Source organism: Pogona vitticeps, chromosome 2 (assembly GCF_051106095.1).
Source record: "Pogona vitticeps strain Pit_001003342236 chromosome 2, PviZW2.1, whole genome shotgun sequence".
NCBI lineage: Eukaryota > Metazoa > Chordata > Lepidosauria > Squamata > Agamidae > Pogona > Pogona vitticeps.
The window spans coordinates 275,060,716-275,083,654 of record NC_135784.1 but is presented as its reverse complement, the minus strand read 5'-3'; the positions used below and the strand labels follow the sequence as shown (position 1 = coordinate 275,083,654).

Below are 22,939 nucleotides of genomic sequence, written 5' to 3'. Positions count from 1 at the left end.
ACAAGTAACAGACATAGATTTAGTCCATAGGAACATATCTGATGGTGAGTATAAAGGACTGATACATGATTTATGTGAAAACCTAAGCAATAGTCAGTTGGCATGGTATAACTGTATTTGCATATTAACACTTTTAAGACTGAAAAGTAAAGTTACCTTACTCTCACATTCCAGTATGGGGTGGGGGTGGGGGCACAGAAGTCGCCTCCCTGAAGAACAGGAGGACTGAACACGGTTGTCTCTGGGGATCAACAGCACCCTGTTGGCTGATCCTTCCCCTCAGGAAGCACCATTAGATTACTAGCAGGACTGAAGATGATCCCAATATGCAGATGGTTTCTTTTCCGGAAGCAATAGCTGCATGTATTTGCCATCAAAGTGGTTGAAAGCATCATGTGTTGGCCAGAACACTCCTCACTTTCCCTCTAGCCAGAATGGAAATTGCAGCTAAATAAGAAGACAGTAAGGAAGGGGCAGTCCAGGGGCTGTCAAGGTGCATAGATAGATAAGTTTGTAAGGGAATTACACCACTTGAAGAAAATCTGCACACAAAGATCTTGGGGAAAGTGCTTAGCTTTATTTCTTATGCACGCAATCCCCCCTAGTGGCAGTTCATTATTATACTGTACTATGATAAATTCTAGCGAGTGAGCAATTACAGTTGCCGCTTGTGTTGGACTGACAAATTTTAAAATGGTGAAAAGCCATCCGTTATACAAAAATACAGCTGGGCAAATGGTGATTTATGGAGAAATCTTGGGCTTTTGAAATTACTTACACATCCATACATGGCTCAAATTAGTAAAAACCAGGCAGATTTCAGAAGTTTTTTGTGCTGCCAGTGGATGGGAATTCCTGCCCCATAGAAGTGGTACCCTCGGGGTGTCTCAACCAGTCTCTCTCACTCAGACTATATACCTCACAAAGAGCGGTGGGGCTCAGAAAAAGCTTGCAAGCAGCTCCAGAAATAGTGAGATGAATGATTCGAAAGCTGGTTTTAACCTGGTTGAATGTTGGTATGTCCAAACAGTTGGCCCAGACAACCTGCTTAGCCAGTGTCCTGCAGGGGGAAAAAACCTAAGCCCCCCCCCATTATTTTACATGTTAAATGAGTGGGTAACTAACTGGTAGTTTGAAATTCTGCATGATTAGGAGAGCTCTGCCTTCATTGCCAAAATGTGCAATATGAGTGCGAACTGTTATCACGTTTCTCTGTCCTTTTTGCTTGGCTAAGTTGAAGTGGCCTCAAGCAAGCGTCTGCTTGCAAAGTATTTTTATAACCCTTATTTCAATTGGAATGGCATAAGCAGCAAGCAAGGTGTAAGAACAGACAACAATCCCAGACCGAGGAGAGGAGGGGAGGCTTTACTTGCCCCACCCCCATAGGCCAAATTCTGACTGGAGCCAGTGCTGCATTTTCCTTTTGCACTGGAAGAAAAACTCCACTGCTGTTGCCAAAGGAAGCTCTGTCAACCTTTGTGACATTAACATGAGATAAACAGTATATTCATTGTCCTTGGGGATCATCTCACAGTGCTGAGGCTTCAGGGTACAAAATAACAAGCTAGCAGGAAAAAAGGCAAGGCAGGGAATATGTAGGTATGAATACAGTACTGTGGTGGGCTGTGACACAGTGATGAATTCAACTTAAAATGAGATGTAAGATACTGTCAGTAAAAAAACCCCAAAACAAAATCATCGTTGGTAACATAACAAAACAGTAGAGGGAAAGAACGTAGATTTCTTTTCCTAATTATTACTGTAGTTTTAATATTTATTATGCACAGTATAATCAGGAAACTGCTCACTTGGCATAACTTTGCTGCAGGCAACTAGATTCAAGGATTTAAATTAGCCTCCCCCCCACCAAAAAAATATTGCCTGCACAAATATTACTTAAGAGTGGAGCTGATGATGAAAACTTAAGTTACAGTCTGAGAATACACAGATATTGCAACACTGGAAAATAATAGTTTTTCTTTAGGACTCCCTGTTTAGATTGTCACCCAGCGAGTTGCTTTAGAAATGATCCATGTGCCTTCCCAGCAATAAAGCTGAAAATTCTTTCACTTGCAGGAAGGCGAAAGAGAAAGTGGGATCAATTGAATTTCCTAATTTAAGAAACTGAATAGATGAAAGGCAAAAAGGAAAGGACAAAAATCTTATTTTTGCTTTGTGTGATATAACGGCAAATGGTTGCTATTTGCCTTCTACTAGCGGTTGAGGGAGATTAATATATATCTTTTTCTGGGACATTCTCAGAGCTCTCAGTGACAATTTGCAGATGGAGAAATTAATTTAAAACTAGAATGCTATTTAATTATTTTAAAAAACAATCTTATTCTTCTCTAGTATCAGTAACTATCACAATTATCCTTGATTAAAAATCAGTGCTGAAAACAGATTTGAAGAAGATTTGGTTCTCACCCATCACCAGAATTTTTATTTCCTCTGGCCTCCTGCTTGACCCTCATGGCCTTCAAACTATTTATTCTAGTCTGCTCTGAAAGATTCTGTCTGAAAACAAGGATGTTTCTAACATTTGCTTGCACAAGGAAATAGAAGACACATCCTTTGAAGTACATCTCCAGTATGGCCTTCAATATGTGTTGTCCCACAGTATTTCATATTGGTTTGAACAAAGGTTCCAAAGCATCAAAGTGAGATACAGTGGTGCCTCGCAAGATGAATGTAATTCGTTCTCCAAGTAGCGCTGTCTTGCATAATTTTCATCTTGTGAAAAGTGGCTTCCCACAGGAATGCACTGCAATGCATTCCTATGGGAACCTCACAGACAAAAATAATTCGTCTTGCGAGGCATCGGTCGTGCGAAAAACATTTGTCTTGTGAAGCACGGCCATAGAAGAAGCCGTGCTCTGTAAAATTGTGCAGAAAAACTGGAGCACACTGTTCACTGGGTTATTTTGTGTCTTCCATTAGCTGCTTAACCTAAATACACAAACAAAGATCAAACTACTTCATATATATGAAAACAAGACCCATAATTTCCAAACATATACTCAGTTTAAGTCATTTATATTTAGAAATATAAAACAGCAATTTCAAATACATTCAAAAACATATTACAGACACAAGTCACTGTGTATACATATAAATATTAGGAAATGGGTATGAAAATCTTATTTACATGAGCATACAAGTAGGTACTCTTCCCCATCTTCCACCTATTTCACAGAGCAGCTGATGTGGCTACTCTCTCCATATGAAGGAATTTAACAAAATGCACTGATCAAAAAAAGATGACATCAAACACAGGAAGGTGCAGGATGTTTGTGAATGCAGCCTGGGCAGCAGTGGAGAGTTTCATGAGTAAAAATATCACATTCAACACAAAAAACACTCTGGCAGGTTTTACAGATATAGACCTGGGGAAAGAGATTTGAAATGTTAAGGTTACATAAGAAAAGAAAGTATAACTTAATAGGATTACTGCTTCACCCCGATGAAGAACTTTCAAAAAGGCTTAATAAATCCAAGTTTCACCCAGTATCTGCTTGATTTGTATTTTTAAGATTATCTAGTATTAGAAGGGATAAGATTTTGAGGGTATGTGCTTGAAGAGGATCTCCTATATTATATGTATAAAGATGGGCTGTCCAAGTTCCACATTTACAATGCTGTGATTTGCTCCAGCTATTTTTGGCTTACAATCAATGCAAGCTGTAAGTCACACCGTTGCCAACATTGGGGCTTTATGCTTGCACAAGAAATTAGTGGATTTCCCCTTGCATCAGCAGAATTAAAAGAGGAATTGTGCACAGGACAAACTATTCTGCATCTACTTCACTCCAACAGGATGCTGACCTATAAAAATTTATTTGTGAACTTGTTCATCAACCCATAGTTAATAGACTAACATGTAAATTTAGTAGAAAACGAGCTGCATGAGTTAAAACAGAACATTAAAACAAGATGATTATCAAATTGTTTAAAGACATTTTATTTAATGTTGGAGTTTAAAATAAATGTGCTCCACCCACAACGCACAGAAATCCAAGATCAAATCAAATTCCTTATTAAAACAGTCAAGTATTTTACAATCTGATTGACACAGGTAGTCCAGCAGTGGGAGACCTCTGGAAGGAGACTTTGGCCTCTTTTTCTCTAGATCTTGGCATTGTCTTCAAGCCACAACCCATTTATCCAGGCTGCATCTTTGCAGCAGCCAGGAGGGTTGATTTGAAAAGAGAAATGAAGGATGATGTGGCAGCAGGTGTCTCTTACTTCAGGTTCCTTCCTTTAGAGCAGTGGTCCCCAACCTAGGGCCTCCAGATGTTCTTGGACTACAACTCCCATAAGCCTTCCCCTCTGCTGGCCAGGATTTTTGGGAGTTGAAGCCCAAGAACATCGGTAGGCCCAAGGTTGGGGACCACTGCTTTAGACAGTTCCACCAAGGAAACAAAAATTATAGGTCAGAATCTGGCAGACAAACGCAGGAGCTCTGTAGCTGGCTTGTCTACATTTTTCCTATCTGTCTCTCTCCTGTTCAATCACTCAGCATTTCTTACTCCTGGCCAGATCAGAAGTAGGAAAACAAAGGAAGGCTAATTATCAAATCTTCTAATTGCCAAACTGGGTGGCCATATCTGAGTACCTTTTGTATAGACTTTCTTATCTCAGCAGAACAAGAGTGACAGAGATGATTTGCTAAAGAATATAGGGATGAAAAGGAAATGAACCTAAGGGAATATATAGGCTATATGTTGAAGACTTACATGTTGATCTCTGATTTCTCCTTGGCATCCTTGACAACAGCTGTTTAAAGAGAAGTTTACAAAATCTATCAGGCGAACTGATAATCCATGCCTTATATTCCCCTTTACTTTGCACATCCTCATGTTATTTCATTAATTATTAGAAGTATGGTTCAACTGCTTTAAGCACTGTACAACAAAGTAATTAAGATTAGAGGCATGTAATCTGTATATGATGCATATTATTTCCTGATAAATTAGTGGTTCAAATAAAGTGTCATGCTAGCACCTGGCCACTAACACAACATTACCTTCTCCCTCTCTCCTCCCTTCTCTGTAGCCTTCTATGCTGCTTGAAAACTGGCTCCAGAGGGTCTCCTAGCCTTCCAGAACAGATTTTCAGGCTATATGGGTGGCTGCTGGAACCAAAGGGATGACCCCACCCCTAATGCTACTGACACAGCATTTCTGCCAGAAAAGACACCCTACTGGCGCCTGACCCCTGCTCTCACCTCCTCTGTTCTTCTTCCTGCTGCACTACAAAGTGTTTTCAGGGAGGAATTCTGGGCTTTGTGAAAAGTAGTCTCCAAATGTGTATGGATTGTATTATGTAAATATGATGACCACCTCCACCTTTACTCTAATACACAGAAAGAAGTAATTGCTTTAATAAAAGGATATACAGTGGTGCCCCGTATAGCGATGTTAATCCGTTCCAGGATTAACATCGCTATACGGAAACATCGTACAGCGAAATTAAAAAGCCCATTGAAACGCATTAAAACCTGGTTAATGCGTTCCAATTGACTAAAAACTGGCAGGGACAGGGTGGGTGGGGGATCCCGAAGGCTTCCAGGCAAAAGCCTGGAAGCCTTCAGGACCCCTCCACCCTGTCCCCGCCGCCCCGCGCTGCCTTTCCTAGCCGAGATCGGACTCCCAGGAGCCCGATCCAGGCTGGGGAAAGCAGCGAGGGGTGGCTGCCAGCTAAGGGGACAGGGAGGAGGGGGAATCCCGAAGGCTTCAGGACTCCTCCTCCCTGTCCCCGCCGCCCCGCGCTGCCTTTCCTAGCCCAGATTGGACTCCCAGGAGCCCGATCCAGGCTGGGGAAAGCAGCGAGGGGTGGCTGCCAGCTAAGGGGACAGGGAGGAGGGGGAATCCCGAAGGCTTCAGGACTCCTCCTCCCTGTCCCCGCCGCCCCGCGCTGCCTTTCCTAGCCCAGATTGGACTCCCAGGAGCCCGATCCAGGCTGGGGAAAGCAGCGAGGGGTGGCTGCCAGCGAAGGGGACAGGGAGGAGGGGGAATCCCGAAGGCTTCAGGACTCCTCCTCCCTGTCCCCGCCGCCCCGCGCTGCCTTTCCTAGCCCAGATCGGACTCCCAGGAGCCCAATCCAGGCTGGGGAAAGCAGCGAGGGGTGGCTGCCAGCTAAGGGGACAGGGAGGAGGGGGAATCCCGAAGGCTTCAGGACTCCTCCCTCCTGTCCCCGCCGCCCCGCGCTGCCTTTCCTAGCCCAGATTGGACTCCCAGGAGCCCGATCCAGGCTGGGGAAAGCAGCGAGGGGTGGCTGCCAGCGAAGGGGACAGGGAGGAGGGGGAATCCCGAAGGCTTCAGGACTCCTCCTCCCTGTCCCCGCCGCCCCGCGCTGCCTTTCCTAGCCCGGATCGGACTCCCAGGAGCCCGATCCAGGCTGGGAAAAGCAGCGAGGGGTGGCTGCCAGCGAAGGGGACAGGGAGGAGGGGGAATCCCGAAGGCTTCAGGACTCCTCCTCCCTGTCCCCGCCGCCCCGCGCTGCCTTTCCTAGCCCAGATCGGACTCCCAGGAGCCCGATCCAGCCTGGGAAAAGCAGCGAGGGGTGGCTGCCAGCGAAGGGGACAGGGTGGGGGAGGGATCCCGCAGGCTTCCAGGCAAAAGCCTGGAAACCTTCGGGACCCCTCCACCCTGTCCCTGCCGCCCCGCGCTGCCCAGCCCAGGATGCCTGACAGGCATCGGGTCTCCCCACCTTCCCCCCGCGGCTTGGATCCGGCTTGGATCCGACCCGCGGGGGCTACCCCGGGCATGGCTGGACTCTTGGGAGTCCAGCCATGGCAGGGCTAGCCCCCGCGGGTCCGATCCAAGGCGGCGGGGGGAGAGTGGGAGAGCGGGGGGATCTGGATGTCTTTTTAGGCATCCCGGGCTTGTATCCCACCCGCCGCCGGTTACCCAAGGCTGGGTAACCGGCGGCGGGTGGGATACAAGCCCGGGATGCCTGACAGGCATCGAATCCCCCCGCCCTCCCCCCGCGGTGGCCTCAAAAGGACCCTTCGGAAGGGTCCTTCTAAGGCCACCGCAGGCATTTTCCCCCAGCTGAGTGGCGGGAGTGCTCCTTTGGAGGCTCCCGCTCAGCTAGGGGAAAATGGTGCTTACGGGGAAAACATCGCAAAGCGATTTTTCCCCATAGGCACCTTCGTTATACGATCGCAAAAGCGATGGCAAAAATGCCATCGCTATGCGAATTCGTCGTTAAACGGGGCACTCGTTATACGAGGCACCACTGTACTGATTTTTTAAAGGTGGTGCTTACTATAATGATCATTTACGTAATGTTCATCGCAGTAGATCAGGCAATTAACTAGCTACATAGTGGTAGTGAAGTTCAAACCACTCTCTGAAAAACAAAACTTCTGGCATTAAAGATTTCTCATCCTAGACATTGGTTGCCTACCGTTCTCCTGTATATTGTTCCAGAGGAATTTCCTCAAAAGCATCCAAAGGAAAAAGGTGATGGTAAGATCGAGCCAGATGGGGAGCTGATACTAGTGTAAGACCTACCAAAAAATAGCAGAATATTTATAAAGGATCCTTCAAGAACAATTCACAAATATGCACCTAAAAATAGGGCTCACTTATTATCACTATACTGCTATTTTAAACCTCTGCCCTAGTTAACAAAGATTAATGTATTCATAAAAAGATCAACCTGGAAACATAAGCAGAGAGTTTTGCAAGAATCAAGTCATGTGATTTACTTTTTTTTTTGATCCTGCAATTAAAAGCTTTTAGCTCCTTTCATTCCTTCCCATTCTAACAGACAAATATAAGCACAATTATAGTGCACTGCTACTCACCACAAACTTTGCATTCCACAGGCAGCTCACAATATTTGGCTCTACACTGGGGGCAGAAATAACCTCCCAATGTAAGACCTGGATCACTGCTGTTTTCCAGGTGCCTATAAAGAACAGCATATTTTTGTGGGAAATTATTACACTGAAACTTTCCGAATTATACTCCCAGCAGCAAGATGCTGAAAATGGCTGGGAAAAATACATACTCTTAGAATCACAGAATAATGGAGTTGGAAGTGGCCTATAAAACCACCAAGTCCAATGCCCTGCTCAGTGCAGGAATCCACATCAAAGCATACCTGACAGATGATCAGAAAAAGAGTTTAACAGAATTTCACCACCTCCCAAGGTTACTGGTTCTACTGTCATACTGCTCCAACAGTCAGGAACTTTTTCCTGATACTCAACCAAAATCTGGCTTCCTGTAACTTGCGTCTACAGCATTCCCACTGTCTACCAAAATTACCCAATGAAATTACCCATTGAAAAAATAGTCTCGTCAAAACATATCTACATCATTTCCAATCTTCCAAGTATATGCTGATTGTGCAATAAAAATGTCTGGAAAGGCCCTTATAGAAACTATGTTCCCACAGCTCACTCTTATTAAGTTTCTGCTAAATTGTTTTTCTAACATTTATCTTTTCATAATTAACATACTTGGTTTGGGTTAAACAAAATTAAAGCCCACCATTTTAAGAGATGTCAGGAAGAATTATTCTACATATAGATTAGTTTTAAAATATTCACATCAGTTTTCATTTCTATCTCTGCCTTGTATGTCCCTGAGTTACTGAAGGAAAGATTTCAAATAAATTACTGGCTGCCCTGTTAAACTGCTTCATTGAATGCCTAACACAGCCCACATCTTACTTACGCCATGCTAAAAGATGGCTTTGCATCCTGATCGGTCAAAGATGCAATCGTGTGCTGAGGAAAACCTGAGGGGAAAAGATGGAAGTGTTTAGACTCGCTTTTAAAGCATCTTTCATTTTTTAAAGGTGCTGTTAGGCTGCCTTCAGACCTTTTCCATCTGGGGCATAATAATCTTAGAATCCACATAGTCATATAACTCCCTTAATTTCTGCATACCCATGAATATGAGCTACCGTATTTGCTGGCGCACAAGGCGACCGGCCGTATAAGATGCCCCCCCCAACAGGAAGAGGAGGAAGAGGGGAAATGGCCGGGTGGCCGGCGAGCAAGCGCACTGGCTCAGCAGCGAGAGGGGAAGGAAGAAGGCAAGAGGCTGAGGAGGAGGAGGAAAAGGGAAATGGGCGGGTGGCGGGCGAGCGAGCGTGCAGCTGGCTCAGCGGCGCGGGGCAGCGGGCAGCTCGGCGGCGGGCTCTGGCCGCTCAGGCATGGCAGGCTGTGCTTCCCTCCCTCCATCCAGACCGGCTGCCTGCCTGCCCGCCCGCCTGCCTTCCTCCCCAGCCAGAGCGGCCCCACACCCGGCGTACAAGACGACCCCCCCACTTGGAGGCATGATTTTTTGGGCCCAAAAAGTCGTCTTGTACGCCGGCAAATACAGTATTTACCTTACATTTTCTTTACAGTATGACTGATCTTTTTAAACATCATGTGCCCAAGAATACTTGGGAAATGCTACTCCATGGCTGCTTAAAATGGAGATATTGCATGCTGAATTCCAGTACAGTGGTGCCCGCAAGACGACGATAATGCGTTCCATTGAAATCGCTGTTTAGCGAAATCATCGTCTTGCGAAAAGCATTTCCCCATTGGAATGCATTGAAACCCGTTTAATGCATTCCATTAGGGAAAATAGTAGTCGTTGGGCGAAGATCGCCCATAGGGAAGCCATTTTAAATCGCTGTCTTCCGAAGCATTGGTGCCGAAAACACTAGGGAAGCCATTTTGTGGAGCTGCCGATCAGCTGTTAGAATCGTCCTCTTGCTAAGCATTGGTCTCGAAAAAAAGTGTCTTCCGAAGCACGGACCAAAACGTCATATAGCGAAATTCCCCCATAGGAAACACTGTTTTGCGAAGCGCAATGGCGATCGCAAAACCTCGTCGTCATGCAGATTCGTCGTTTTGTGGGGTCATCGTCTTGCAAGGTGCCACTGTACTTGAAAGCCACTACAGCAATCTGTTTTGGATTTTCAACATATCTAGAGTTCTCTTTAGCAAGTCCAACATCCCTCTTCCAATGAACAGAGTCCACTGCTGTTCAGTCTACCTCCTGTGTTTGTATATACATATTCAGTGTGTAGGTGTCTAACAGGATTATACTCCTTCACTGACTCGGTTCAAATTCAGAAAATGGATCCCAGCATAGTTCATGGCTTAAAAAAGTACCAAGCAGTGGCAGACCTTCATAAAATAAAATGACACTGCTGCACTGTATCAATGCCACATGTCTCATCCACTTGTCCAGGTTCTTAGTGCTGACTTCACTACCAAGTAGAGCCATAAACCCATAAGGTCACTTTCCTGGATTCAAACTTTCACTCCACCACGGCATTTATTTGGGTGGCCTGAGCCTAATCACACTCCACAGGCCTGCTGCAAGGTGGAAGTGGGAAGAGGGAAGGCTGCATAAGCTATCTGGAGCGAAGCAGGATATAAATGCAACATTACAAGAAATAAGCTGAAATCTAATTGGCAATAGCTTTCAGTGTGGCCTTTAGTAGAATATAAGTACTAAGCTGTTGTATTTAATGTGACGAACAGAACTGTTTCTGATGTAATACTTAAGAGGCTTAAGACTTACAAAAAGGTGTGCCACAAAACTCAGGCTTGCACTATCTGCAACTCCCCTCAATGACACCTATCAAGTTCTGAAATTCTGGCATCATTTCAGATCAACAGCAGTTTTCTGCATCATCTGAATCTGATACTTTGTTGCAACAAGCAAAGTTCAAACCATGGCTTAGGAAGCTGGTTTCTTTCAACAAACTATTTGATAAAGCAAACTCAGGTACAGACAAAAGTTAAAGTGAGCTTATGATCTCTTGTATTTGTGCCCTATGAAAAGAAGGGGGTGCTCAATGGGGCCCATCCACTTAAAAATAAATATAGTTTATGATTACATGCCCTGCAGCTCATGAAATGAACAAAGCTTTATACATTTAAGAAATTTTGCTTGATATCAAAATATGAAGGTAAAAGAAGAATGCTTACCCATCCGAATAAGGGAACTTTCAGAACCTGAACTAGCTGGTGGCGGACTTACATGGTGCACAAGGAGCTCTTTGAAATGGCTTTCATCTAAAATGACATGATACGTTCCTGCAACACAAGGAAATAAGTTAAAAATGTAAGAATGCTTATAAATAGACTCTCACCTGTTGCCTATGATGTATAAATCCTCAGGGATGAGGGTTTTTTGTAATTATCTAATACAAAAGACCTACTTGTAAAGCTAACTGATAATATATCAGTGTAACAGCTGCAGTTGAGAGAAAGCCCTGCTCCTGCAGATTTGCAAGCCATGTATCCTCCTGCCCAAATACCGTAATCTGCTGGTGAGAGTCCTTGATTATATTACGTAATGAATTCCTGGCTTCCAGGATTTATAACGGGACCAACACCGGGCAGCCACTGGAGGCAACATTGGAGAGCTTTCAGTGAGACATAAACGGCTTGGGCCCTGGATACCTGAAGGACCGCCTCCTTCCATATGAGCCTACCCGGCAGTTAAGATCTAGCCAGGGGGCCCTTTTGAAAGAGCCATCCCTCAAGGAGGTAAGAGGGATGGTTTGTAGACAAAGGGTCTTTTCAGCAGCTGCCCCCAGACTATGGAATGCCCTCCCGACGGAGATTTGTCCGGCGCCGACGTTGATGACATTTCGGCGCCAGGTCAAAACCTTCCTGTTCCAGAAGGCTTTTAATTGAAATAACATCAATTGTGGGTCCTGATGGCAATTTTAATTGTATTTTAATCATTTTATTTGTTATGGTATTTTAATTGAATTTTAATTGTTGTAAGCCACCCAGAGACCTTTGGGTAGAGTGGGCGGCATGTGAGTTAAATAAATAAATAAATAAATAAATAAATAAACAAATCATCCTCTTTGGAACGGGCTTTGATTCGATAGGTGAATATATGCATTAAACAAGACAATAGGATGGTTAACTTTTCTGTTGTGTGTGTTTTGTTCGTTTTATAACACATACTTGTTCCAGGATGAAGGGCAGGGTATACATTTTATAAATTAAAATAGTAGTATAATTTAGCAACATGATAGAATCATATAATGTGTAAGGAGCAATGTATTTTAAAGCTATTTCTTTGTATATACACACATACCACCAGTTTCACGAGCAAGTACAGTACAAACTCGAACTTCAGCAGAGAGGCCAATAACAGACACTCTGATCTTCTGTGTCTTTAAGCACTTTGCATGGAAAAAAAGAGACAGAAAAAATGCATGGAAAACTATAGGAGGTACAACACTTCCAGAATTCATTTCAATCAAACACTTTTCTTTGGCTTATCTCAAATATCAAGCAAGTTCATCATTCATTCAGAATGGGTGCAACAATGTTATGACAGAAGTCTACCAGAGAAATAGCCATATATAGTAGTGGCCACCCACCCATGTAAAGGAACAAGAACAAATAGAATATTTTGATACAATTTCAGTCATTTTGTTGTTTTGCTTGCAAAATCACTTATTTTGATTGCCCAGTTTTATATTATATTTATAAACTGTTTGAATTTACCAAATAGTACACAAATAGTTTAAAATCAGTCAATCAATAAGAACTAAAAATAAACTTTCTTCTACCTTAATCAAATCATATATATTGGAAGGATCACAAGTTGTCAGGCTGCTGAATATTACTAAAACCTCTCGGCTTGTGTGTCCTGGCATGTGCCTGTAGAAGGTAAACTATTTTTAATGCTGGCAAATAAACAAACAAAAACATTAAATTTGTTTGTTTGTTTGTCTGGTTAATTTTTATACTGACCATCTGGCTGCCAAGGCCACTCTGGGCAGTTTACAAATTCCACAACATCATAAACAATACAGAGCAAATAATCAAATGTCAAATTTAAAACAAAATTCCACAAGTAAAATGCTTAAAGTAATAAAAAGGCATGGTGAAGGGTTTGAAGATGTAATTTTTAAAAGCACCACTGTATAAAGTATGGAAAGACCTGTCCGAAAAAACCATGTTTTTAGTAGTCTCTTGAAAGTTCCCAGTAAAGAGGCCAGGTAAATTTTGGGCGGGAGACTATTCCATTTCACGAGAAATACTCAATGTTTGTAAATAAACAAGATACACAAACTTGACTTTGAACTGCAATGAGAGGAGTTATGGTTCAGCTAAGCGTCGTTCTTTCTTTTGTAAAATACATATCTGATACATACAGATAGTTGCAGTGCAAGTATTAGCTATATAAGGAGAGACTGTGTGTAAGAACAGAGCACACATACATTTGTGTTCAGCATTTCGTTGGAAAGATCAAGGAAAGTTGCTAAAAGCCAAAAGGAACCAATCACATGGTCGTTGAGCATTCTGCAATGTCAGGGAGTACAAGTTAGCAACCAATATAACTCTCTAGCCCATTTTGAGATATTCTAGCATCTTTAAATTACAGTATAACCAAAATAAACAACCCACTAGGAACAAATTACAGCTTCCTTTGGGGTTTGTGGATAAGTTACAGAATGCCCTGTCCAGATGCAGTCACAAATGATGATTTGTGGCTAAACTTAGCCATGTGGGAAGGAACCAGAGTGCTGGAGAGATGCCTCCTGAAATTATATACTGCTGTTCAAAAGTAATATTTTGTAGAGAAACAACACTACTATGCTCTTGTATTTCCCGAGAGTGATTACAATTACAATAAACTCTTACTTCTGCAGTCAAAAAGAAGAGGATTCTATATACTTACTTCAAAGTCTGTGTGGCCAAATTTAAGGCATTATATAGAGAAGGCTCTCCTAGGCAGGTCATATCTACAGCTTTTTTCAGAGCAGCTGTGTGTTTCCTTGGATTTCCTTTGAGACAAAATTCACCAGGGATCATTAGATCAGTCAGAACAATTCTGAGAAGTTAAAAGAATCTACCTCTTCCACTGAAAAAATACCCCACCTTGATGTAAAACATGCTTCTTTACTGACTAACAAACAGAGAAAAAAAGCACATGAGCCTGATTTATGTTCATGTACCACCAAACCATGGCATTGCACTGCCACTTGGATTGATTTTGGGAAGGGGGAGCCTACAGCTCCCAGAATCTACTGCTAGTCATGCTGACTGGGGGATTGTGGGAACAATATTCCAAAAAAGTAACTTTTCCAAGCTCTGAACTGCATAACAATGCCATTACGCCCCCAGGGAATCCCAGAAACCAGGTTCTGTGAACACTTTTCTACAAACATAGTTAAAACACCAATGAAAACTCCAGAGAAATATTTTCCACATAGTTCTATTTATCCAACACAATGATACATCTAAATCCAGTGCAGTTTCACTTTGTCTAATGCCTGACATCACTCACAATCTGTGTAAACAGATTTTAATTACTTTTAATTATTCAATTAACTGCTTTTAATTATTCATTTGTATTTTAATTACTGCATCATTTCATCATTTTTAATGCTCAACTTATGCTTTTAATTCTATTCTTTTGATATTGTGAGGCACCTTAGGTCCCCTTATCAGGGGAAATGGGGCTTATAAATTAAATACATAAATAAAATAATCCTCACTGCTTCCTTAGCTTGGTAATGCTGCTTGCAAAAACAGCATTAAAAACCACCCGTAGCTACACTGTTTCCTCTTGTGCTGTTAAGCCTGGTTTCCCTGCCATCACCATAATGCAGCAAACAGTTGCACATACTAGAAAACGGAGCCATCCATTATCACCACTTTTCCTTTTCCACACATTTTAGGCAAGCTGACTGGTTTTTTTTTAACAGTGCCCCTTGCTTATTTATGCAATTAAAAGATGTGTGTCAGTTTTATTTAAATGACAATAAAAACTTGTTTTAAAAGGTGAAAATGCACTCTGGGGAGGATTGGACATGCAATGTCACAAGTGTCAGCCTTGTGCAAATGTGAAGAACCAGATACATACATACACACACACACACACACACACACACACACACACACACACACACACACACACACACACACACACACACACACACACACACACACACACACACACACACACACACACCTCTAACCTAAAGAAAATGAGTTGTTTAACTGGTCCACAATGAGTTTTCAGTGTAGACTTCAGGTAATGTTTAATTTCAGCACTATCTGAAGTTAAGTGGACATTTATCCCTAAAGCTGCTATGGTTCCCTAACAGCTAATTATAAACCTGAAATATATTCTTAGTGACATCTGAAAGTACACACTGGGGCAATGGTATACTATCTGCATGAGAAACAATGAGCAGAGGAAAGAAAAGTTGTAGAAAAGCTGCTCCGTACAGTTTGCCTACCTGAAAGCTCAGTCAGTTTTTCAGCTCTTTTACCCTTAGTCACAATAATGCCAATCTGCAAGAAAGATGACTGCTGTTGACAGGGTTCACAGGACAATGAAGCTACACAACATCTGGATCCAGCTTACATGTGCTGATGTAGAGAAGCGGCAACAAAGGACAGTATTCTAGGGCCAGTGGACTTTGTCCCTTCACTGGACGACTTATTTCCTGCACCACAAAAGCCTTTTTTGGATGGGGAGGTGACTTAAAATTGCCAACAGGAACTATTAAGCTTAAGGGTTGTGCAGTGTTGCTGTTCACATCGCACACGTTACTCACTGGCTGAAATCCAGTAGTAACTCACAACTACAGTAGGCCCAATGAATTAATAGAGCTTACAGAGGAGTTGACTCATCAATGGGCCTACTCTAGTTGCAATATACTACTGGATTTCAGCCAGTATGTAACACTAGAAAAAATAGTGAGAAGCAACTGTGACAGAACTAGACATGTTCTAGTCCATCTTGCAAGACAAAAAACATTATTATTTCTCTTTTCTTATAACTTCACCCCACAAAAGCTAAAGCTGAAGACAAAACTAAAAAGAAAAAAGAAAAAAGAAATTTATGGCAAAGGTTTTTAAGATTTCCAATAGTCTGGATAATTAATTCAGGGATTTATTTACATTGTAATCATACTGCAGATGCATAGAGTTTAATGTCATAAATTTCAGAATTCTCAAGGTCACCTTCTCTTTTTTGAAAAGGTATTTTCTGGGCTTTTAGACTGCTTTTTTCTTTCTTTCTTTAAAGTGTTATCTGGTGAGGTCAGGAGCCTGGGAAGGGCAGGGAAGAGGAAAGAAAATCAAAGCACCAAGGTGCATTGCTATACTTTTTCCTTTGGTGAAGACATTTTGCAAGTCCAACACAGACCTGCACATTTATACAGACCATGATCCGGTCGGTGGTGTGCTTTCATACTCAATTCCAGCTGAATGCTTCCTCTCAGGTTTTAGGAGGGCTTTATGTCAGAGGAAATGTCAATTCTGATGGAAGCTGCAGGATCCATCAGAAGCACACCACTGGATTCTGCCCATGTTCTATTAGGTTAGCATAAAACGCACATTCACAGCTGTGTAGTAAGGGAGCTAGAGGCCATGACTGCCACCACCAGCGATTTTCTTTACTATTAATTAAAGGTAATATAAACCTTTCTATTCCCCTTCTTTCAGAGTCCAAGGCTCCCTAAGATTCCTCTTTGCCCTGATGAAGCCTTTGGGAACCTCAGGATATGGCTGTGAGAAAGCCTTTAACAATTAAAAGCCACCACTGGGTTGTCACCACCAGTCCTGGAACCACTGGTGACAATTTTTCACTATTAAAGGCTTCCCCATCACCATGTCCTGAGGCTCCCCAAGCCTTCCCCAGGGCAAAAGAGAGACCTAGGGAGCCTTGGAACACAAAAGAAAGAGGACAGGAAGCTTTTAACAACTTCAAATTAAATGTTTCCAGGACCCAATCTTGGTCACACCACACAAAATTACACCACAGGATTTTGCCATTTGTTTCCATTTGTATTTTGGTTTTCAAACCTTTTTTTCAACCCACCATTACACTAGCATCCATATTTACATGGTGTATTTTTTTAAAACCTCCAGTTCTTAAAGGTCACTATTTTAAGAAACACTTTACATTTAAACATTTTATAATTCATCCTTTTCCACATGGGACTTTGTTTCCAACATAGTATACATACCTGACTAATGGGATTTTGGTCAAAATATTCTTCAACAAAATATTCTAGTAACTATAGAAAGACAAACAGAATCAGTATCCAATTGTCAAGTCAGATTTTGCTGCATAAACCACAGATTTATAGCCAACATTCCCAGCTACATATACAACTATTTTCCAAAGATTTTTAAAAGCTTAACCACTGTTGTCTAAAATATATTATTTAAAAAAACAAATCCATTATTAGCACTGTTATTTGAGGAGCTTACAATATAGGTCTAATTCTCAGTACAGGTAGGAAGTGTTAGGCTTCTACAGTACTGTATGTGATCAACTTGTTTCTCTGCAAAAGTTGATTTATCAGTCTCACTGAACTTCACTGGATATTTCTTAGTGTTTTTCATTTGTTTCAAACATCTTTAATCTGTTTGTGGTTATTTTAATTCATAGTAAATTGTCTAGGGAGCAATGGTGGGCAGAAGTGTGATGCTGGAAGGATGGAAGGACAGGCAGGCAGGCAGGCAGGCAGAAACTGACTTCTGGATTGCTCTGTAAGGCTAAATCCCAAACACATTTTCTATTGATTACATCCAAATGACTTCTGCTGAGTAAACCTGCTTAGATTTTGTTTAACTGAAGCAATGCAGTTGGACAGATATCAAAAGACTGAAATGTGCAATAATACAACTTCCACATAAAAGTAGCAACCACAATTATTTCTGCTTTCACAGAAGGGACACACAGAGAGATGATTTTTTAAAAAACACTATTTTTATCACTACCTTCTTCCAAGATGCTAAAGCTAGTGTACACTGTGTTCTCTCCTGAGAACAGTGCTGCAAGGTACATTAGGCGAAGAAGTGGTCACTGGCCCATGGTCATCCAGTGAGCTTCATAACCCAGCAAAGCACTGCATCCAAGTCTGTTTAATGCATACCTGACATACTATCCACAACAGCTATTTGGAAGTATCATGGAGAAATAAAAACAATGTTTTCAAAAATCATTACCTTTAAAGTACAAGTTAATCTGTTAGGTTTCAAGTCTTGGTCTTCCATTGTTCTTGATCCATCAATCACTACATATAAGTGACGCATCTACATAAGGATTTTTAAATGGACAAAAAACTTAGGAAACTAAAAATTGTAATATTCATATTATTATCCTAATAAAATAAGATTACATATTTCAATTAATGTGACACATTGGATAATGACTTATGACTCATGCATTAAAATTTAAGGAAAGATCTACATAAATCTTTAGGAACAGTGGGTTGTTGTTCATTCTCTTTTACTATCATTCTTACTTCCATAGTTACAAAAAAATAAATCTGGCACTACAAGTTGCAGACTTAGGCACACTTGCTCAGGAATACGTCCCATTGAAAACAGTGCAACCTACATTTAATTCAGCATGCACAATGTTAAGGTGTTTGTCTCAAATGGGAACTTGCACACAGCCTATATAATAATAATGGAAAACAGAAGCCCATTTTATGCCAATTCTTGACTGGGACATTTAATGTAACATCCCAAAACAGATTCTCATTCATCAGCTTAAAGGTCACAGAGACAACCACACGATTTCTTTCCCAAAAATAAGAAAGGAAGCAGATGTTTCTGTTTTCAAAAGCAATTATTTCTGTTCACTAACATATTACAAGAAAAAAAACAGTAACTATGTTCCACATAGGGTTAATTCAGATGACCCCAGAGAATTTAACTGGGTGATCATTTATCATGAGGTTTCAAGTTTCTTTATCATAGCGAAAGAAAAAAGAAAGAAAAATAATGAAAAGAAAATAATTCGAAGAACTCCTTTTTAACCTTTCTGCAAGAAGCTCACAAACTATCCAAATTGGATGTCAATGCAATCCAAATGTATCGAATGGATGATTCAACCTCATGCACCATCAACTGGCTAAAAGCAAATTGACAATCAGATGAACAGATGTGTCTGACTATGCCCACAGTAAACATATGAATCATTTATATTTTTGAAATATATATTTTCATAATTCAATATAAGAAGTTTCAACCACAGCAGAATAAGTTTTAGAGCCAACAAGGAAAATAAACACTACCATCCCAAGCCGAACTTGTCCATGATGCTCAAAAATTCTGCAAAATAAAAAATAATTAAGTTCACGCCTAACTCTCAAAACATGGAAAATTAGGTTTGAAAATTAGTTTCTCAGTGTTAGTTTACACATGAAAATGTTTAATCAGTTCAATTAGAATTATTAATTTGTTATGGGCATTGTTCATCAAAGTAAATAGCAGGATTTACACAATTTATACAGAATGGTATATTTATTTATTTATTTATTTATTGGACTTATATACCGCCCCATAGCGCTACAAGCACTCTCCGGGCGGTTTACAATTTTAATTATACAGGCTACACATTGCCCCCCCAGCAAGCTGGGTACTCATTTTACCGACCTCGGAAGGATGGAAGACTGAGTCAACCTTGAGCCGGCTACCTGGGATTTGAAGCCCAGGTCGTGAGCACAGTTTTAGCTGCAGTACAGCGTTTTAACCACTGCGCCACGAGGCTCAGTATACACGTTGTCGCCACCAACTCCCTAGTAACAGGTGTCTTATTTGCTCCCTCTCAAAGAGCTGTTTTTGTCAGCTCCTGGAACTGTTTCCACCAATCTGGCCTTCCTTTCTAGCTGGTCTACAAATCTCATATACTGTACTTTCACTGGGTCTGGTGCTTCCAACATGAAGACTATTAAATTGAGAAAGGACGCCTGATACAGAATCTCATCCTTCCACCCAAAGAGACAGCCATGTACATCCAACAATTCTATACAAAGCCAATAATTCATTTGACTACTGTACTTCCAAACTTTCTTAGCAGAACACTACAGAAGCTTTGCCTGAAAGTTCAGTCTCTCATTAATACAGGTCACAGTGACTATTTTTTTTCCCAACAGTGGGATTCCTTCCAGACATTCTGCCCATTGGCTGTGCTAGCCAGGGCTTCTACAAACTGTACAAAAACATCTGAAGTGCCAAGATCTTTTTTGGGGGGAAGTAGAGAGCAGACAGACACATATAGCAAACGTCAACTACTTTAATGCACAGAAACTGTGTTACTTTTAAAGGGTCATATTTAAAGAATAGTATAAAGCAGTGTTTTATCTCTTGTTTGATGGGGGAAAGCAACAAATCTACTGTTAATGTTAATTCACTGTTTTCAAGCTTTGCTAAATGTTACAGGCAGACTGTAATACCAATATACAATTTTTCTTATTTTAATTCATGCATGCTTTTAAGAACAAAGGGCTTTTGCCACTATTTTATTGCCAAATTTGTGATTTAATAGATTCATACCACCTTGAAATTCTAAAAAGAGAAACCAATGCAAATTGTTTAAGTGTAGTAAAAGGAAGTACACAAATTGTGCCACAATACTTCTCCAGAGATAATACTTAGTAATATTCATTATGTGTTATGTATATTCACACAGAAGTCAATTCCATTGAGTTCAATAAAAATTACTCCCAAGAAAGCAGGCATAAAAGGACATACATAGTCAGATACCATTAATATGTATACCATACCAGCTGATCATTGTAAGGACTTCAGGACCAATAATTCAAGTCCTGAGCCGACTACCCCACCATCCCTTTCCCTTTTATGTTTTGTCTTTTAGATTGTAAGCTTGAGGACAGGGACTAGCTTATTACTGACCTTTAGAAGCATTGTGACAGAGGCCTGTAGGTTAAAATAGATGTCTGATATTTATACCCTTGTACAAGAGATGGACAAAATACTCTAAATCTCAGTAGAATGAATCTGAATTTGAATTTAAGCTGAATTTTTTTCAACGCACTTTATCCTGAAATATCTCTGGTATTGCTTGCACTCAACTGTCTACTGAACTGCACGCCTACAATGCGTGCATCATCACATACCGTTTTCTTTTTGCCTTGTAAAGAATATCCTCAATAGAAGCTTTCAATGATCCAGACTCATCTTCTTTGAGAATCTCCCTACAAATGAAAAAACATCATTATAATAAAGATTCAAGATTGTAATTCTTAAAAATGAAAACAAAATAAGATTTGAAAAAGCAAGCTTACCATGTTCTTTCATAACCTCCTTCCCACCGTTTTGTTCTTTCTGGTTCATCATCCATTTCTTTAAATTTCTGTTTTCCTAGCTAGGACACTGATAAAAAGGACACTGATAAAAATAATTATTACCTTTCAAACATGTGATTAGAAATCTATACCATAATGAATAAATACAACACAGTGTACATTGCATTTTGACTTAAGGACTGAACCTAAAAATCATCTGAGTTCCACTAGATCTACCGAAGATCTACCACTAGATTCTTTACAGTATACTAATGTACATGATGACAGGGACAACTTTTACAAAAACTCAGTAGCCTTCAAGGACAAAAAATCTTCATCCAAAATAAATTATGGGAGAGGGAAGGAGATAGATGTCTGAGCTGAAGTGGGTTATAAAATCCTGATTTAACAGCAATAGTATGTATCCTACTTTGACGTGTCAGTTTACGCTGACTGATAAGCATAAAGAACAATGCGTACATTTCAGGTTAGAAAGAAACGGATTTCTTTTAAAGTTACTGCTTTTGAATCTCTCTCCCCTCTGCAACTTTGGAAGCTTTACTACTTTTGGCAAGTAATCTGCGATTTAACTGATTTCAAGAAGAGTTGCCCGTACACATTCCAGTTGGCCATAAAACCTTTTTAAAATAACAATGTGATAATTTTAAAAACTGATAATTGGTAAGTACGGCTTGTTAAAAGTTAAAAGACGTCAAGAGCTGCAATCGAGAACGGTAAGGAAAAAGGGCGAGGCGAAGGAACTATATTTGCCAAATCACTGGAACATCCAAAAATGCAAGATCCCCGAAGAATCCAAGTATAACTACCACGTCCGGCGGTGGAAGACGCCCTTTCCCAGGACAGGGAGTAGAGTTGCGGGGAAGGGGGATTTTCTCCGGGAGTGCCACCTGACTCAGGAGTAAGCGGCTAAGAGAGCACTCAGAATGGTGGGGAGTCTTCTTTTTCCGGACGGAACCAAGGGAAGTAGGGGTTGAGGGCAAGCAGCAGACGTAGAAAGGAGCATCTGCACCCGCAGTTCACACAAAACCAGAACGCGCAACCTCGCTAGGAAAGCCACCTCTCTGGTGAAGTTCTTCACTTTAAGCGTTCCGATCGGAACACGCATGCTGAGAAGAAGAGTTCCGCTATGAGGAATGCGCATAGTAGAGAGGGGATGGGAATTATAAAGCCGTTGTGACGGTGCAATGGTAAAGTTGTTGCATTTGTCTGTATTTGTAACAGACACACTACCTAAATAACCATGGATCCGAGTGGAACACCGGTAGTACTCGACATATTGTTGCGCTGCGACTCCTTTCAGCTGCAGACATAAAATAGTGGGGATAAAATAATGTTCCAGTAATAGAGTTCCGCACCTCTGACTTAAATTTGTCATGCTTTGTTATTTATTGCTTTATTTATTGTTTATTTAATTTTCCATTCCATCCCCAACAAGGAGGACAGGCATCTCCAAAATAGAAAATATTTACAATGAATTAGAATATGTTAATTTAAACTACTATATTTGAATATCATCACAATTAGAAAATACTACTATAATTTACAGTGGATATAAAAATTTACACACCCCTGTTACGCACACAATGCTGGGTCAAGATGGTTACCTAGTCAGTTTTGTACACTATGTTGAATATGACTGTATTTCCACTTAACAGTGGATATAAAAAATTTACACACCCCTGTTAAAATATCATGTGTCTGTGATGTAAAAAAAAATTAGACAAAGATAAATCATTTTAGAACTTTTTATTTTTACTTCCCTCCACCTAAAAGATTTCAGTTTGTTGTTCAACTGAGTTGTACAGTTCATAGGTCTCATTAAAGGTGGGAAAATTTCTAAAATGATCTTGACATT

The 22,939-nt window shown here is 40.9% G+C and overlaps 1 protein-coding gene across 2 annotated transcripts; it reads right to left on the bottom strand.

Moving 5' to 3' along the window:
• Nucleotides 1-3,019: 3,019 nt before the first annotated feature.
• GTF2H2 (general transcription factor IIH subunit 2) lies at nucleotides 3,020-22,150 on the bottom strand. Of its 2 annotated transcripts, none has more exons than XM_020790305.3 (16): nucleotides 21,891-22,150; nucleotides 21,064-21,151; nucleotides 20,896-20,973; nucleotides 19,051-19,087; nucleotides 17,975-18,061; nucleotides 16,987-17,037; nucleotides 15,250-15,304; nucleotides 13,683-13,788; nucleotides 12,568-12,658; nucleotides 12,087-12,174; nucleotides 10,958-11,065; nucleotides 8,694-8,757; nucleotides 7,817-7,920; nucleotides 7,414-7,516; nucleotides 4,737-4,776; nucleotides 3,020-3,386 (listed from the first exon to the last, which is right to left on the bottom strand). In XM_020790305.3, exons 2-16 carry the CDS (start codon nucleotides 21,117-21,119, stop codon nucleotides 3,267-3,269), a joined length of 1,188 nt encoding a protein of 395 aa, XP_020645964.1. In that variant the 5' UTR covers nucleotides 21,120-21,151; nucleotides 21,891-22,150; the 3' UTR covers nucleotides 3,020-3,266. The 2 variants fall into 2 exon arrangements, with proteins under 2 accessions (XP_020645964.1, XP_078242536.1); XM_078386410.1 differs by having other exon boundaries at nucleotides 21,064-21,152; nucleotides 21,920-22,055.
• Nucleotides 22,151-22,939: the final 789 nt, after the last annotated feature.